At 32.6% G+C, this 16,426-nt stretch overlaps 1 protein-coding gene across 11 annotated transcripts in view; it reads left to right on the top strand.

Moving 5' to 3' along the window:
* The window catches only part of LOC137233982 (cyclin G-like), a 247,226-nt gene that overhangs the window by 213,439 nt on the left and 17,361 nt on the right, over positions 1–16,426 (top strand). For 10 of the 11 annotated variants that reach the window (XM_067757644.1, XM_067757600.1, XM_067757581.1 and 7 more), the window contains one exon: positions 11,457–11,595. In XM_067757644.1, coding sequence (XP_067613745.1) covers positions 11,457–11,463 — 7 coding nt within the window. In that variant the 3' untranslated portion in view covers positions 11,464–11,595. Of the gene's footprint in view, positions 1–11,456; positions 11,672–12,104; positions 12,903–14,375; positions 14,616–14,870; positions 15,246–15,311; positions 15,527–16,426 lie in introns of those variants that run through there. The other variant, XM_067757660.1, reaches the window with a different exon arrangement.

Below are 16,426 nucleotides of genomic sequence, written 5' to 3'. Positions count from 1 at the left end.
ACCGCTATCCAATCAAACTTAATATACTCTGTGAGCTCTGCTCAACTGAGTATAATAATTCATATAAAAAATATGTTGTGATTACTTTTGCGTTGTCCTAGGACAAAACCGTTGCATCACTTTTACATCTTCAAAACAAACTATCCCAAGTCCAGAAGTTAAATTTTCCACGAAAAACCCTCGAAGTTTACACTGGGATATCCCTTTTTGCTATTAGACACTTGACAGCGCACTCTTTAGAAGCTTACATTAAACACTCCCGATTTTTGCTCGGATATAATCATATAGTACATAAGTATGTAAATATGAAATGGACTGTCTACGCCAGATGTTGCTTGCTTGATCACGCAATTTTCTCAATGCACGTGTACAATTTGATTCTTGATATGGCAAGTCTTATGCGGCAGTTACTCACGAACGTACGTACCAAAAACGTGTCAGCTGACACGACCTATCTTATGAGTGTACAATGTAAACGAAAACTCACCGACGTTCAACGCCCGTACGTACGTAGTCCGGAACGTAGAAATCAAAACAATTTTGATTTTTTTCCGTAAGAACGTGTCAGCTGATCGCTCTCTCACTAGACAGAGTTGCCTAGTAAACTTTTGTGCGCTAATTTTTGACCGTTTGCACTTTTATGCAAAAACACCTAATTAAAGTTTGAAAAATTGTGAAAATAATTCGAAATAATTATGCAAAAGTGCAGATTATAAATATGTAATCTATTTATACTTATTTAATATTTATTCCGGCCTTTTACAATACCAAAAATTAAATTGGAAAAAGTTGATGTTTCCATAAGCATGCATGCAAACTGGCCAATGGCAACAGTGCTTTGTTGTAAACAATACACACACAAACATGTTATGTACATGTACACAGACGCACACATTAATTCCTACGGGCTTGAGAATTCGGTCAAACGTGCTTCGTACGACAAACGACCGTACTTACGGCACACGTTGGTGGGTAACTGCCGCATTAGACGTCATATTTATCATTTATTTTTATTTTTAAACACAACTGGACAAGTTTGAAGAATTGGAAATATCGCAAATGCAATACACAGAAAACGTATGGACCACATTACCACACAATGTCCCAGTAGAGAACAATTCGTGTGGAGACAAACCACTTTCTGAGTTGTGCTTCCTGTAGCGTCATTCTCCGTACTCTGAAGAAAGATGGCGCAACTTCGAGAGCAGTGTATTTTCAAGCCCAATTCGACAAGGGATTATAGAAATTGTTCGTTTATATATATCGACTTATGAGTCGAGTAATACCCTATCTGTGCAGTCAGTTCTAAATCGTCCTGTCTTAGAATTTGAATAAAGATCTAACTCAGAACTTAATAAAACAACGCCCATTCTCTAAATTTGTTTCAAATGAATTCGGGTGAAGGACGCCCTATTTCAGAATTTGATTGCGGAGCGCTCTTTCTTAGAATTTGTTTCAAATGACTTCAACAATTTTTCTTAGACACCCTATCTCAACTCAAAATTTATTGATTTTATGACGAGTTTTATTTCCTGCAAATTCGGATCAAGTTTCAAAATCAACAAAAAAATTGATTGCAAAATATATCAATGTAACATTTTTTAGGATGAAAGGACGTTGGGTTTCCTTCAGAAAAGTTGTACTCCCAGTAAGTTCGAATGATTTGCTTTGTGGGATAATCAGATATTGAATATAAATATTGCAATCGTAAATTTCTGGATTATTTATGTATGTCTTTCTGGATTTCCAAATTTCAAATGAACTTCTTTTCATATTTTTGTTTTGTATTTAATTCAAATACTTTTCCAGTGAGCTTTGGTCTCTGGAATACGCGCTACTACAAAATTGATTTACATGCTTATTATCGACAGAGATTTCCTGGGCGAGTGATTTCCACACTTTTGAACTTTTGGTGACCCCAACTGATTACTTTACAGATGGTGCTTTTTGGTGGTGCAGATGTACGTTTTTGTTGTATGAATAAAATTGAGTATATTGAGTTGGATTTTTCGGTTCAAATTATATTTATAAAAAAAAAAATCGAAATGTATGAAATATACTTTTGAACACATCCGATTTTGTTACTAAACAATATTTTGATTGAAAAACATATGTACATATTTGTCTAAATATTACCTATTCGGACAATCACAAAGAAACAAAATTTCTTCAAATTCAGTCACTACCAGCCTATGTGCCCACACTATTTCAGCTGTAAAAAGCTTCTCGTGCAAATAAAAACAAAAACAAAATATTCATAATCAAATAATCATTTGTAAACAACTTTTGTGGTTAATAACATTTTCATGGTCAATAAGTAAATGAATTATCTAACATTGTAAATGTGTTTTTTTTTTGTTAGGAAATGCCATTATGACACATGAAAAGAAGCAATAACTAGCTTTTCAGATCTACATCAAGATCTTAATTATTAATACTAAAGAAAAGAAAAAGTATTGAAATAAATATAAAATACTTCATTCAAGGTTCAAATCGAGCTCAAGGTCAGAACAATGTCAAACAAAGTAATTGGCAATAAACAAAAATCCAGCATTAGCAGTGATTTTCACCAGATGGCGCAACACTGAATAAATATAGTTGGTAACTAGTAAGAACGGGACTGTCTTCGGCTGTGCCGAAGACTTCATACCTTTCATGAATGGGGCTGAACAATAATCTTATCCTGTTCGTAATCTCCGAATAATCGGATGTATAAGATAAGAAATATATAGTGAACAGATCTACATACTTTAACGATTTTTAAGATAAATATAAAATAAAAAACAGGTAGGTACTTCGTGTGAGGATGCAAAGTTTCAGGTTTTTTGTGGTCTGCGTGTAAAAACTATGACTACGAATCACGTATTTCAAAAATATATGACTAAAACGTAACTATTTGATGAAATTTGATGAATTTTGAAGATTCTAGCCGTAAAAAAGGGGTCAAAATGACAGTTTATATGAAGTATATAATATATATTCGACCGATCTCTATGATTTTTTCAGACAACAATATAAGTATTTTGTGAAATTTGAAGCTTCTAACTGTTAAAACGGGGCAGAAATTGCGCAAAGTTTCTTATCTGAACAATCGGTTGTATGTGTACCACCGATCTCAATGATTTTTTCAGACATCAATATATGCTATACACGTAAGCAGTTGGTGAAATTTGAAGCTTCTAGCTGTTAAAATGGGGCCGAAATCGTAAAAAAATTTATATACTATATATATATACTATATATACCATCATATATATATTATATATATCACCGATCTCTATGATTTTTTGACACAACAATACATACTATATACGTAAGCAATCGGCGAAATTTGAAGCTTATAACTGTTAAAATGGGGAAGAAATTGCGCAAAGTTTCTTATCTGAACAATCGGTTGTATGGGATATATACTATATATACCACCGGTATCTATGATTTTCTCAGACAACAATATATGCTATACACGTAAGCATTTGGTGAAATTTGAACATATCTAAACGATTTTTAAGATAAATATAAAATAAAAAATAGGTAGGTAATCTGTGTGAGGATGCAAAGCTTCACGTTTTTTGTGGTCTGCATGTAAAAACTATGGCTACGAATCACGTATTTCAAAAATATATGACGTAAACGTAATTATTTGATGAAATTTGATGAATCTTGAAGCTTCTAGCCGTAAAAAAGGGGTCAATATGACAGTTTATATGAAGTATATAATATATATACCACCGATCTCTATGATTTTTTCAGACAACAATATATGCTATATACGAAAGCATTTTGTGAAATTTGAAGCTTCTAACTGTTAAAACGGGGCAGAAATTGCGCAAAGTTTCTTATCTGAACAATCGGTTGTATGAGATATATACTATGTATACCACCGATCTCAATGATTTTTTCAGACATCAATATATGCTATACACGTAAGCAGTTGGTGAAATTTGAAGCTTATAGCTGTTAAAATGGGGTAGAAATTGCGAAAAGTTTCTTATCTGAACAATCGGTTGTATGAGATATATACTATATATACAACCGATCTCTCTGATTTTTTCAGACAACAATATATGCTATATACGTAACCAATCGGTGAAATTTGAAGCTTATAGCTGTTAAAATGGGGTAGAAATTGCGAAAAGTTTCTTATCTGAACAATCGGTTGTATGAGATATATACTATATATACAACCGATCTCTATGATTTTTTCAGACAACAATATATGCTATATAAGTAAATATTCGGTGAAATTTGAAGCTTATAGCTGTTAAAATGGGGCTAAAATTTGCGAAAATATATATATATATACTATATATATATACTATATATACCACCATATATATACTATATATACCACCGATCTTTATGATTTTTTCAGACAATAATATATGCTATATACGTAAGCATTCGCTGAAATTTGAAGCCTCTAGCTCTTAAAATAGGGCAGTAATTACGAAAAGTTCCTTATCTGAACAATCGGTTGTGGGGGATATATACTATATATACGACCGATCTCATAAATTTTTTCAGGCAACAATATGTGCAATATACGAAAGTATATGGTGAAGTTTGAAGCTTCAATCTGTTAAATTGGGTAAGATATTACAAAAATCCTCTTTTTCTGAAAAATCGGTTGTATGGAGGATATATGCTATAGTGGTCCGATCCTGTCGGTTCCGACAAATGTCTAATCGGACACCCAAATACACCTGCTCACCAAATTTTATCAAGATATCTCAAAAATTGAGGGACTAGTTTGCATACAAACAGACAGACGGACAGACGGACATGGCTAAATCAACTCAGCTCTTCAACCTGATTATTTCGGTATACTTAATGGTGGGTCTATCTATTTTCCTTTAAGGACTTACAATTTTCGGTTTCGTGACGAAATTAATATACCATTTCATTTTCATGAAAGGTATAAAAATAGGTAGGTAATCTGTGTGAGGATGCAAAGCTTCACGTTTTTTGTGGTCTGCATGTAAAAACTATGGCTACGAATCACGTATTTCAAAAATATATGACGTAAACGTAACTATTTGATGAAATTTGATGAATCTTGAAGCTTCTAGCCGTAAAAAAGGGGTCAATATGACAGTTTATATGAAGTATATAATATATATACCACCGATCTCTATGATTTTTTCAGACAACAATATATGCTATATACGAAAGCATTTTGTGAAATTTGAAGCTTCTAACTGTTAAAACGGGGCAGAAATTGCGCAAAGTTTCTTATCTGAACAATCGGTTGTATGAGATATATACTATATATAAAACCGATCTCTCTGATTTTTTCAGACAACAATATATGCTATATACGTAACCAATCGGTGAAATTTGAAGCTTATAGCTGTTAAAATGGGGTAGAAATTGCGAAAAGTTTCTTATCTGAACAATCGGTTGTATGAGATATATACTATATATACAACCGATCTCTATGATTTTTTCAGACAACAATATATGCTATATAAGTAAATATTCGGTGAAATTTGAAGCTTCTAGCTGTTAAAATGGGGCTAAAATTTGCGAAAAAATATATATATATACTATATATATATACTATATATACCACCATATATATACTATATATACCACCGATCTTTATGATTTTTTCAGACAATAATATATGCTATATACGTAAGCATTCGCTGAAATTTGAAGCCTCTAGCTCTTAAAATAGGGCAGTAATTACGAAAAGTTCCTTATCTGAACAATCGGTTGTGGGGGATATATACTATATATACGACCGATCTCATAAATTTTTTCAGGCAACAATATGTGCAATATACGAAAGTATATGGTGAAGTTTGAAGCTTCAATCTGTTAAATTGGGTAAGATATTACAAAAATCCTCTTTTTCTGAAAAATCGGTTGTATGGAGGATATATGCTATAGTGGTCCGATCCGGTCGGTTCCGACAAATGTCTAATCGGACACCCAAATACACCTGCTCACCAAATTTTATCAAGATATCTCAAAAATTGAGGGACTAGTTTGCATACAAACAGACAGACGGACAGACGGACAGACGGACATGGCTAAATCAACTCAGCTCTTCAACCTGATTATTTCGGTATACTTAATGGTGGGTCTATCTATTTTCCTTTAAGGACTTACAATTTTCGGTTTCGTGACGAAATTAATATACCATTTCATTTTCATGAAAGGTATAAAAAGGAATAGAAGTAGCAAATTTGCCAGTCAAACAAACCACTGCTGTATAGCTAAATGGTTAGCGCAGCATGCGTAAAGCGTACTTAAGCACCCTTCGAAATGGATCTATCTGCGCAGCTATGGCAGGTTGTCTGAAAAATTTTCTACTTACTATTCCAAAAACAAAATACAATTTTTCAAATTTAGAAAAATTAAAAAATAACAATAATTATCATTAGAAAAAAATTATTGTTCTGGCCTTGAGCTCGATTTGAACCTTGAATGATTTATCAATAGGCCGATAAAAACAAAAACAATTGTTTATAAAATACTTCTTTCTGAAAACTTACAAGATACTGATCTTTTCGAAAAAATCGTATACATTTCCTTTTACATTGATGTTAAGATGTTATGTAGAGAAAGAGAGAATGTAAGGGATAGTAGAGATGACGGATAGGGAGAAGGAGAAGCAGAGAATCCAGGAGGGTAATGATGGTGAGGAACGTGAGATGATGATAGGAGCAGACGTACAGGGCGATAAAAAAATTATATTCATATTCATATTTTGTCCACATAAATTAATATGAGTTACAAAAAACATTTTCAAGTTTTGTACTCATTTAAATGATGTAAATGTAAGTATCAAATAAAAAACAAATAAAATATTTATTAAAAAAGTAAAAAATATGAAATTAAAAAACTAAAACCAAAAACAATAAGAAATGAATTAATTGGATATAAAATAATAGGAACAAAATATACAAAAAATTTTTTTTGAAAAACTTAAAAATAGAAAAAAAAATAAAAACTATGAAAATAAAAAAAACGTTAAAAAAAATTAATTTTTTTCATATTAAGAATATAAAATATAAAAAAATTCCAATTATAGTTCCTTGTTGTAATTATTATATAGCCTCCCTGACGCAGACACAACGGCTCGAAACGCGTGAGAGAAAAAAGGAAGACTTATGTTGTGATTGTGATTTACCAACCAAAATAAGCTCTTATTAACTATACGAAAAACTAGAAAAAAGTAAAATATAATCTTAGAAAATAAAAAATAATAAACAAAAGAAACGAAAAAGTTAAAAAAGAAAAATACTTACAAAAAAAAAAATGAAAAAATATTTACATAAATATAAAAACATAAGGGGACACAATTAATGTATATTGGAACGATTACCGATAAATAATAAACTAACCATAAAAAAAAAATTTTGATCCGAAATGAATTGAAAATATCATAATATAAAAAAATCTGCAACATAAAAAAATAAAAAATTGATAAAATATAATAAAAAAAAATATAAAATAAAATAAAAGTTAAATAGATGTAAAACTATAAAGATAGACAAAAAAATGTAAAATTATATAAGTAAAATAAAATAAAACAATAAAAATAAAACAAATATTAACTAATAAAAAAGTATAAAAAAACTTTGCAAAACGAAGAAATTTTATAAAAAAATTACTTTCTTAGAAGCAAAAGAATTTATATACTTAATTTAAGTACTTTAAAACTAAAAAAAAATAACTAGATAAAGAGATTAAAAAAGTGATAAAACACAAAAAAATTTAAAATTTATAAGAAAATAAAAGCAATTTAATTAAAACATAATTTTAAACAAATTGATACAAAAAATTTAATTTTTAATTAAAAAGTAAAAAAAAAAAAACAAATTACGAAAACTAAAAATCAATGAATTAGTAAATAAACAAAAGACAAAACTAAAAAGCAAGTAAAGAAACGAAAAAAAATAATAAAAAAATATTAAAATACAAAGAAGTCTCTTTAACAATGTTTATTTCAAAATAATAATTAGGAACGCTTAAAAGACAGACTGTAGTAGAAATTAAAAAAAAAATTTAATATTAAAAGAAACTCGTTAATTGAAAATAAAAAATTTACTAAAAATGTTAATAAAAAAAAAAAAGAAAAAATAATAAATTTAAAAATAAAAAATTTTAAATTATAGAAAAATATAAAAATTTCATTATGTTGAGTAGGAGCAGCAACAACTATGATAAAAAAAGTTAAAATGCATTATAAACAAAGTTAAAATGCATTATATAGAAAAAAAAATTTATAAGATATTGTAAAAAACGTAAAATTTCCAGAATTAAAAAAATATAAATATAAAAATTTCAAAATTAAAAAGTTCAAGAAAGTTAAAAAAAATCAAATTAAAAAGGAGACCTTGGCTAACGGAACTGTTTATAGAGAAATACATATCGTTAGCTTAATGTGAAAATGTGCTAAGTCACTTTTTTTATTTTATATTTTAATGCAGTTTTAAAACTGAATTCAAAATACATCGGTCACAAGAAAACAAATATTTTAATTTTTAATTTTTACGTGCTGTTTGCAATGATGTGTAAATGTGCTAAGTCGTCAAATATTCAAAAAAATGTGCTAAGTCAACCAGTCAATAATATCAATCTGAATTACTAGTTATTTCTTTGTGCGCGCATTTTATTTACTTATTTAATTCATTCGGTGTAAAGTACATGCTTTGTTGTTGTTGTTGTTGTTGTATTAACGATAAAAACACTCCCCGAAGGCTTTGGGCCGATGTTGATGGTCCTTTGCCGCATATAGATCTGGTACGTTCCGGTAACAAAGCACTATTAAGGTACTAGTCCCACCATCTCTGGAACGATTTATATGACCACATTAAACCTTCTAGGCCATCCCGTCCTCCCCACCCCCTAGTTCCATGACGAACTTGGGGTCGCCAGAGCCTCGGCTGTCAATGAAACAGAATTCGCCACAGGTAGGTGAGGTTGGCAATTGGGTTGGAGAAGCTATATATTGAGTTGGGAACCCCTTGAGAGGGTTGCCTACACAACCCCATGAAATTGGATTCACCCAATTGAGACATACCTTTGGTGTTTGATAAATGCTTTGCGTTGACCATAATCTACTTCAATTCTTACATGTCGATAACTACATGCTTTCTTACAGACTAGTTAAAAATAGAAAACAATTCAAGCTTAAACTTATATAAACTGTTATTAAAATTAAGAACACTACTGAATCGATTTACTAGATGTATAGTCCTAGTTATAAGTTCATTCATAGCATAATTCGTTTTATTAGTTAATTAAATAGTAGTTAAGTAAATAATCTATTATGCCGAAGATCACGCATTGGAATATATGGAATGAACAAATGAGATAAATAAGAACAATTCGTGCTAAAGTTTATTACATTATAGGCAAGCATGAGTGAGATTCAAGTTTTTCTGTCATGCAAAGCCTGAAGACCAAGCAATTTGCACCTGCTGGTATATGATGGGAGGCCGTCTGGCCAGTCAAGCATACGTAAAGCAATTTTTGTAAAAAAAATTTGAACTCTCTCAATTTTATAGGAGTTAGATTCATAGAAAGGATTCCATATTATTGAGCAATATTCAAGACGACTTCTTGCCAAAGATATATAAAGTGCCTTCAACGTCATAGGGTCCTTAAAGTCACTGGTGTTACGTCTACTGAACCCAACCATTCCAACAAATTTTGAAACAACGAAGTCAATGGTGCTAGAAAAAGAAAGTTTGGAGTTAAAAATTACACTCAAGTCTTTATTCTCTTGACAACGATTAAGAAATTTAGTATTTAGTTTGTAGATAAGAACCATTAGAAACAGTTTGAGAAATAAATAGTAGTTTTTGTGAAATATATAGTTTTAGTGTTTTATTTCAATCATTAAAGGTGAAGAGTGATGGGAAAACATATTGAGTAAAAAGTGCTAAGTCAGGAGAAAAAATTTGTTATGAGTGCGGAAATTGTGCTAAGTCATAAAATAGCTGCTAGGTTGGCATACATGATTTTTATTTATCTTTTTCAAAGCTTCTACACTCAGCATTGTAATTAAGGTATCCTCATTCACAGTTTTGAAAAAAGAAGGTTATTTCAAAAGTTAATCATTTTTTTTCGTCTCTTGTAAAATTCGTAAAAGTTGACTTAGCACATTTTCACATTAAGCTAACGATATAATAAAAATTTTTTTTTAATTTCCATATATATAAAAGTCTTGAAATGAAAATACTTTTGAACATAAATAGAACTATCACTAAAATAATAAAAAAAATTTAAAACAAGAAACTAATTTTGTCTTAAATTGTATGTTATTTAGATCACTTTTATGTAAATAAAATAAAACTTGTTTCCAGCTTTTTAAAATAATTCTCTGTATTGTAATATTTTTCGCATATTAATCACATTATTTTCCTAATATCATTTCACCTTTACAGATTGTAAGTTTTTTAAACAATTAAAGGATACATAAATCGATCATAAAAACGAAAACGCGTAAAAATCATAAACAAGAGAGAGAGGAATTATCAAATTGATCTATAATTTCATATAGAATTTGTATAAATATTCGAGCACATTGTGTTTGAGACGCAAAAGAAAACTAAATAGAAACAAAAATATTGCAAAGCACAAGTGTTTATTATCGTGAATAGCTCTGAAGCTTACATAATAAAACCATTACTGTGCTTTTGTCTTGCTTTACCATTTTAAAGTGACATACATATTTTTTATTAAAAACCATTTGAGGGTTTTGATTTGTTTGTTGCTTGCAAATTGACTATTTTCCTCTTATCTCGGGGAAAAGGAATTGTACGAAGGTCCTTTGAACGTTAGAGTGGTGTACTGCTCTCAGAGTTATCACTATCATTGTGACCGCAGTGTACGACACAAGCAGCAAGCAAAATTCAAATTTTATTTTCGGTGTATAAGAATAACTGAATTGTGTATAATCACTGTACAACTTAACAATCATCACATTCCTACTGAGGCTCGAAATCCGGGGAAGCATAGTATAGAGAGAGAAAAGAGCGACAGATTAAACGTGGTTTTGTTATACAATTCAGTTTCCTAATTTTATTCTGGAGAATTTAGATTTTTTTAGTTTTTTACAACTTGTTTTGTTGTAGAAAATTGGGAGTGTACATTTTTAAGCTACATATTGAGAGAACCCACTCATAAAAAACGGGAAATCGCTTTTGTGGTGCTTCTCGCTGATATCTTTGAATAAACCTGCCGTAGAAAAGGTAGCGTAAGCTTAAAAATTAAAAAAAGAAATCATAACAAATTCTCCTAATTTGGCTGAAAATAAAATCAAACAAATTTTTTCATTGGCCTATTACCAAAAAACTGTTAAAATAAAAAACGAAGGATACGTAAAAAAAACTATTGAGTCTTGCAATTTTACATAAAGTAGAAAGTAAAGCGTAAAAAAGGAAAAGAAATTTGTTTCTAACTTAAAATTTCGATCTCTATCATAAAAACTTTAGGTACTAGGCCAGCCCTCACAATGTCTGTCCCTGTACGCTACTCTGCTGCCGCCAATTACGCCGTCGTTGATAATAGTGATTTGTCAAATACTCTACAACAAGAAGAGCAATACCACCAATACCAACAACAACAATTGCAACAACAACAGTTGTATTGCCAATTTGTCGGAAATCACAACGCTAACATCAACTCCAACGCCATCAACAATAGCCGTGTTTTTTAACACGCGTATATCCGTTTACGCTTAAACTTTATATTGACTGCTAAGAGACAAACTATAAATACACCTCTGAAATTGCTGCGCATAAAGTTTGTCCTACTAAATTTCAATACGCATTATACTCAGATGTAACTGAAATATGTGTCTTTGTTTCACCCTGTACACTAATTCTATGTATTATATGTGTGTCCACAATTCATCGCAACTGATTCAGCTATATGTTATACCCTATGGCCATCAGAGCGTTGCGTCTCCGCTTTTCGGTACACCCTGTTGCTGTAGCTAGTTGTTTTACCACAGCCGCTAGATGGGTCGCCTAAGCATTATCTAAGCGAAGATAGGCGTTTTTTAACACGCGCAAACGAAACGTATACGCGCGTGTTAAAAAAACACGGCTAATAACAACAATTTGATTTTGGCTAGTGAGTGCAGCAACGGCAAGTTTGTTAACGGTTTTGACGTGCAGCAGCAGTTTATGCAGCAGCGGTCATCGATGTCGTCGGCGGTTTCGCCAACAACTGGATTGATGCCCGCCACTAACAATATCACCAACATTAATATTCATCATCACCGCCGCTCCATCAACAACAATAATATGGATAACATTAATATTAATAATGTTAATCTCTTGCGAGAGGATGAAGAAGAAGCAGAATATCATTTGCATAATTCATCTCAATATCATCAACAACAACAACAATGTCATTACGAAGAGTTGTCAGCTTGTGCTATCGAATCGGAATTACCATCGCATGGCATGATGAATGGTGATGTTGATGGCGGTGGTGGTGCGGTAGCGTTGACGGCTACAGTGTCAGCGGCAGCAGCAGTTGAAGCGAATGAAATCGTTAATGCAGCAATGCATGCTTTGGATGAGGATTTAGATGTGGATGAGTGGAATATGTCTGACGAGGGCCGGTATGGAACACTGGGTGCTGCTGGCTTGGATTATCAAAAATATGAGCTAGAGCAACAACAATTAAAACAACAACAAACACCTGCTAACATGATGAACCAACCATTGAATATGAACGCTAAGATGAATAAAAACAAAAACATTAACAACAACAATAATAATACCGATGCCAGCAGCACCACTGAAACCAAGTCGAGAGAGAATGAGTTGATTTGCTTATCGTCGGACGAATTGTATCGCATGTTGAATGAGTATAATGTATTGCAGGATAAATATCATACTGTATTGCTGTTGCCGAGAGAATCCAAGGTAAGTTTATTGCGATGGTAGAATAAGTATTTGGTTGGTCGTTTGAAATAATCACTTTTTTTCTAAAACACCCTTTTTCCGATACTCTTTGAATGTTTAAAAAAAGTACTTTTCAAAAATACGGCAAATCCGTTATGCTTTTTTCTTAACTACGAAATCAAACCCAAAGTAAAACTGCAAAAGGTTTAAAACTAAAGCCAACATGACTCGGAGTTAGTCCCGAACTATACCGTATTGATTCGGAAAACAATTATACGGAGATTCTGAAAACATTACCCAGATGGCTTGAGACTGAATTCAAAAACAATCCCGAAATAGTCCTGAAATTATCTCGAAAATCTTGCGACAGTACCGAAATTAACCAAAGATGAAACCGTAAAGATCCCGAAATAGCATAGAAACTATTTTGAAAACAGTTTCGCTATTCCTGAGAAAATTCCTGAATTTGTCCTGAAATGTTTCTCATAACAATCTCAAAAGGACACCGAAATATTGCTGAAATAAACCCGAACAAAAAAATAAAACGGCTCCGAAATTTTCCCAGAACAAATTCAAAAATGATCACGAATTAGTTACGGAATCATCCAAATGGTTTTGAAATATATTCGAAACGAAGCAGACTCAGTCGTGCAATTATACCGAAATAATTCTGCAAATAACCTTCAAATACTACGGAAATGATTCCGAAGTAGCCATTTCGAAATTATCGTGAAATAGTCTCTAACTCATCGTTAGAAAGTCGTGATGTTATCCTCAAAAAGCACTCAAATTATCCGGAGATAGTCCCAAAAAATCCCTAAATAAGCTAAAACGATTCTGAAAACACTTTGGAAATTGTACGGAGACAGTTCCGAAATTATTCCGACATAGTTCCGGTAACCCCGAGGTAGTTTCAAAATATGTATATCCTAAATCGGCCCTAAAAAATTACGAAATACTTTTGAAATGAACAGTACTGCCTGAAATTATCCAGAAATAAATCTAAAATAAGAAATGTTTCCGAAATAACCCAAAATGATTCAGAAATTATCCTAAAATAGTCTCAGAATAAAGAAAGTCCCGAATTTATCTCTAGCCTTTAAAATATTCGTATATCCTCCTGAAACGATCCACGATCCAATATGATCCAAATATAGCTTCGAAATAAGCTAGAAAAGATTACTAAATCAATTTCGAAAATGTCCCGAAATTATATAGAGACTCTCCCGAAATTATTCCTACATAGTTCCGATAATCCCAATAATCTAGAAATTACGCCGAAATGTTCCCAGAATACCCCAAATGATCCTCCCTGTAGAAGGAGGATGGTTGACTCTATTCACTTTTCCAAAACAGCTTAGAACTCGATCTATATGACCTAAATACTTACTAAGCATTATCGATCTAGCCAAAGAAACTTAGGGGTATATCGATTAGGAAAACTTATCCCACAATTTTCTAATTTTTTTCCTTTTTTCCTTTTACTCCTTGCAGCGTGAAGTGACAGCCGGTGGACGTGATGGCTCCGCGTATGTTTTACGTTGCCTTAAAATGTGGTATGAGCTGCCCTCCGATGTATTATTTTCAGCAATGAGCTTTGTCGATCGCTTTCTGGATCGTATGACTGTGAAGCCGAAGCATATGACCTGCATGAGTGTTGCTACATTTCATTTGGCTATCAAGCAGTTGGGATTAAAACCAATACCTGCGGAGGAGTTAGTAACTATTTCACAGGTAAGTCAAAGCGAATTAAGTAGCACGAAGAGAGTTTCATATGAATTATAGAAAGAATAAGTAGTTTGTGTAGTAATATAGAATTGAATTGAAAACATAAATTCTTTATATTTGATTAGATTTCTTCGATATTTATTCGTTTTCGAAAATTTTGTTATATCAACTTTGTATAATATATGAAAACTATTCGTACATTAAACTGTAGCCCAAATTAACTTACTTTACTAAGCTAAACTTTTATTTTTCTTCCTTCAGTGCGGTTGCACAGCCGGTGATTTGCAGCGTATGGCTGGTGTTATTGCCAATAAATTGGGTGTCCAAATGGGTACCAAACCAGTCACAGCCGTTAACATTTTGCGCGTCTTCTATGCTCTCTTCCGCAATTTAGCCAAGGAGGTGTGCGACGAATTCTATGAATTCTTTTTGCGTATGATCAAATTGGAAGATTTAGAAAATCGTTTGGAAAATTTGCTATGTGATGTAAAAACAACTGTTGTAACACCATCCACTTTGGCATTAATATTGATTTGCCTACATATGGATTTCCATATTAAGGCATCATACAAACGTGAACGACCTGAATTGAAACCCGTGTTCGAGTATATACTCTTTTTGCAACAATATTTGCGGGTAAGTTATTTAGTGAGATTGGAGGACAATGGAATTGTTACTAAATACGTTTCTTTGTTTCGTTAGATTCCCGATCGTGTATTCAGTTGTGGCTTTACCATTGTTGCTGACATTTTATCTCATTACAATGGTCAAAATAAGCAACCGTATAAGCAACGTTTAGTTTGGAAATTATCGAGTCGTACTATGAAAGTTTTACGTCCAACTAATCGTTTTTCTACCGATCTACCCACCATCGATGAGGGTCAAGTGAATATTATGGATGATGGATGCCGTTCTAGGTGAGTTTGAATGCAAACAAAAAATGTATATCGACGTACGATACGAAAATTAACATTTAACATTTTTTTTTAGAAAAAATGTCCTATGCAAAAAAATTTTAAAGTGTTAGTGTTTGTATGACACGCCGATATACTTACTTAATTGGCGCTTAACCGTTTAAACGGTTATGGCCGTCGAAAAAGGCGCGCCAGTGGCTCCTTCTCTATGCCAACCGGCGCCAATTGGTCACACCAAGGAGTTTAAATCGTTTTCCACCTGGTCCTTCCAATGAAGTGGGGGCCGCCCTCTACCTCTGCTTCAATAGGCGGGTTCCGATAGAAACACTTTCTTGGCCGGAGCGCCATCTTTCATACGCATAACATGGCCTAGCCAGCACAGCCGCTGCGTTTTAATTTGCTGGACTATGTTGATGTGTGCATAAAGCTCGTCGTTAAATCTTCTTCGGTACTTCGCCATCTTTCGAAGAACTTTTCTCTCCAAAACTCCCAGAGCCGCTTTATCTGCTGTTGTCATGGTCCACACTTCTGCCCCATATAGCAGGACGGGTACGATAAGTGACTTGTAGAGTATGATTTTCGTTTGCCAAGAGAGAACTATACTTTTCAATTGCCTACCTAGTTCAAAGTAGCATTTATTGGCAAGAGTGATTCTTCGCTGTATTTCAGAGCTGATGTTGCTGGTGTTGATGCTGTTTCCCAAATAAACGAAGTCTTTTACTATTTCGAAATTATGGCTGTCAACAGTAGCGTGGTTGCCAAGGCGGATATGCGCTGACTCTTTGCTCGATGACAGCAGGTACTTCGTTTTGTCCTCATTCACCATCAAACCCATTTAACGCCGATATATTGTGATTAAATTTAGAAAAAGTAGGCTTGTTATAGGGCTGAAAACTGTTCTAT

Source organism: Eurosta solidaginis, chromosome 1 (assembly GCF_040869045.1).
Source record: "Eurosta solidaginis isolate ZX-2024a chromosome 1, ASM4086904v1, whole genome shotgun sequence".
Taxonomy (NCBI): Eukaryota; Metazoa; Arthropoda; class Insecta; order Diptera; family Tephritidae; genus Eurosta; species Eurosta solidaginis.
The sequence above is the reverse complement of the archived record's forward strand: the minus strand, read 5'-3'. Positions and strand labels throughout refer to the sequence as shown.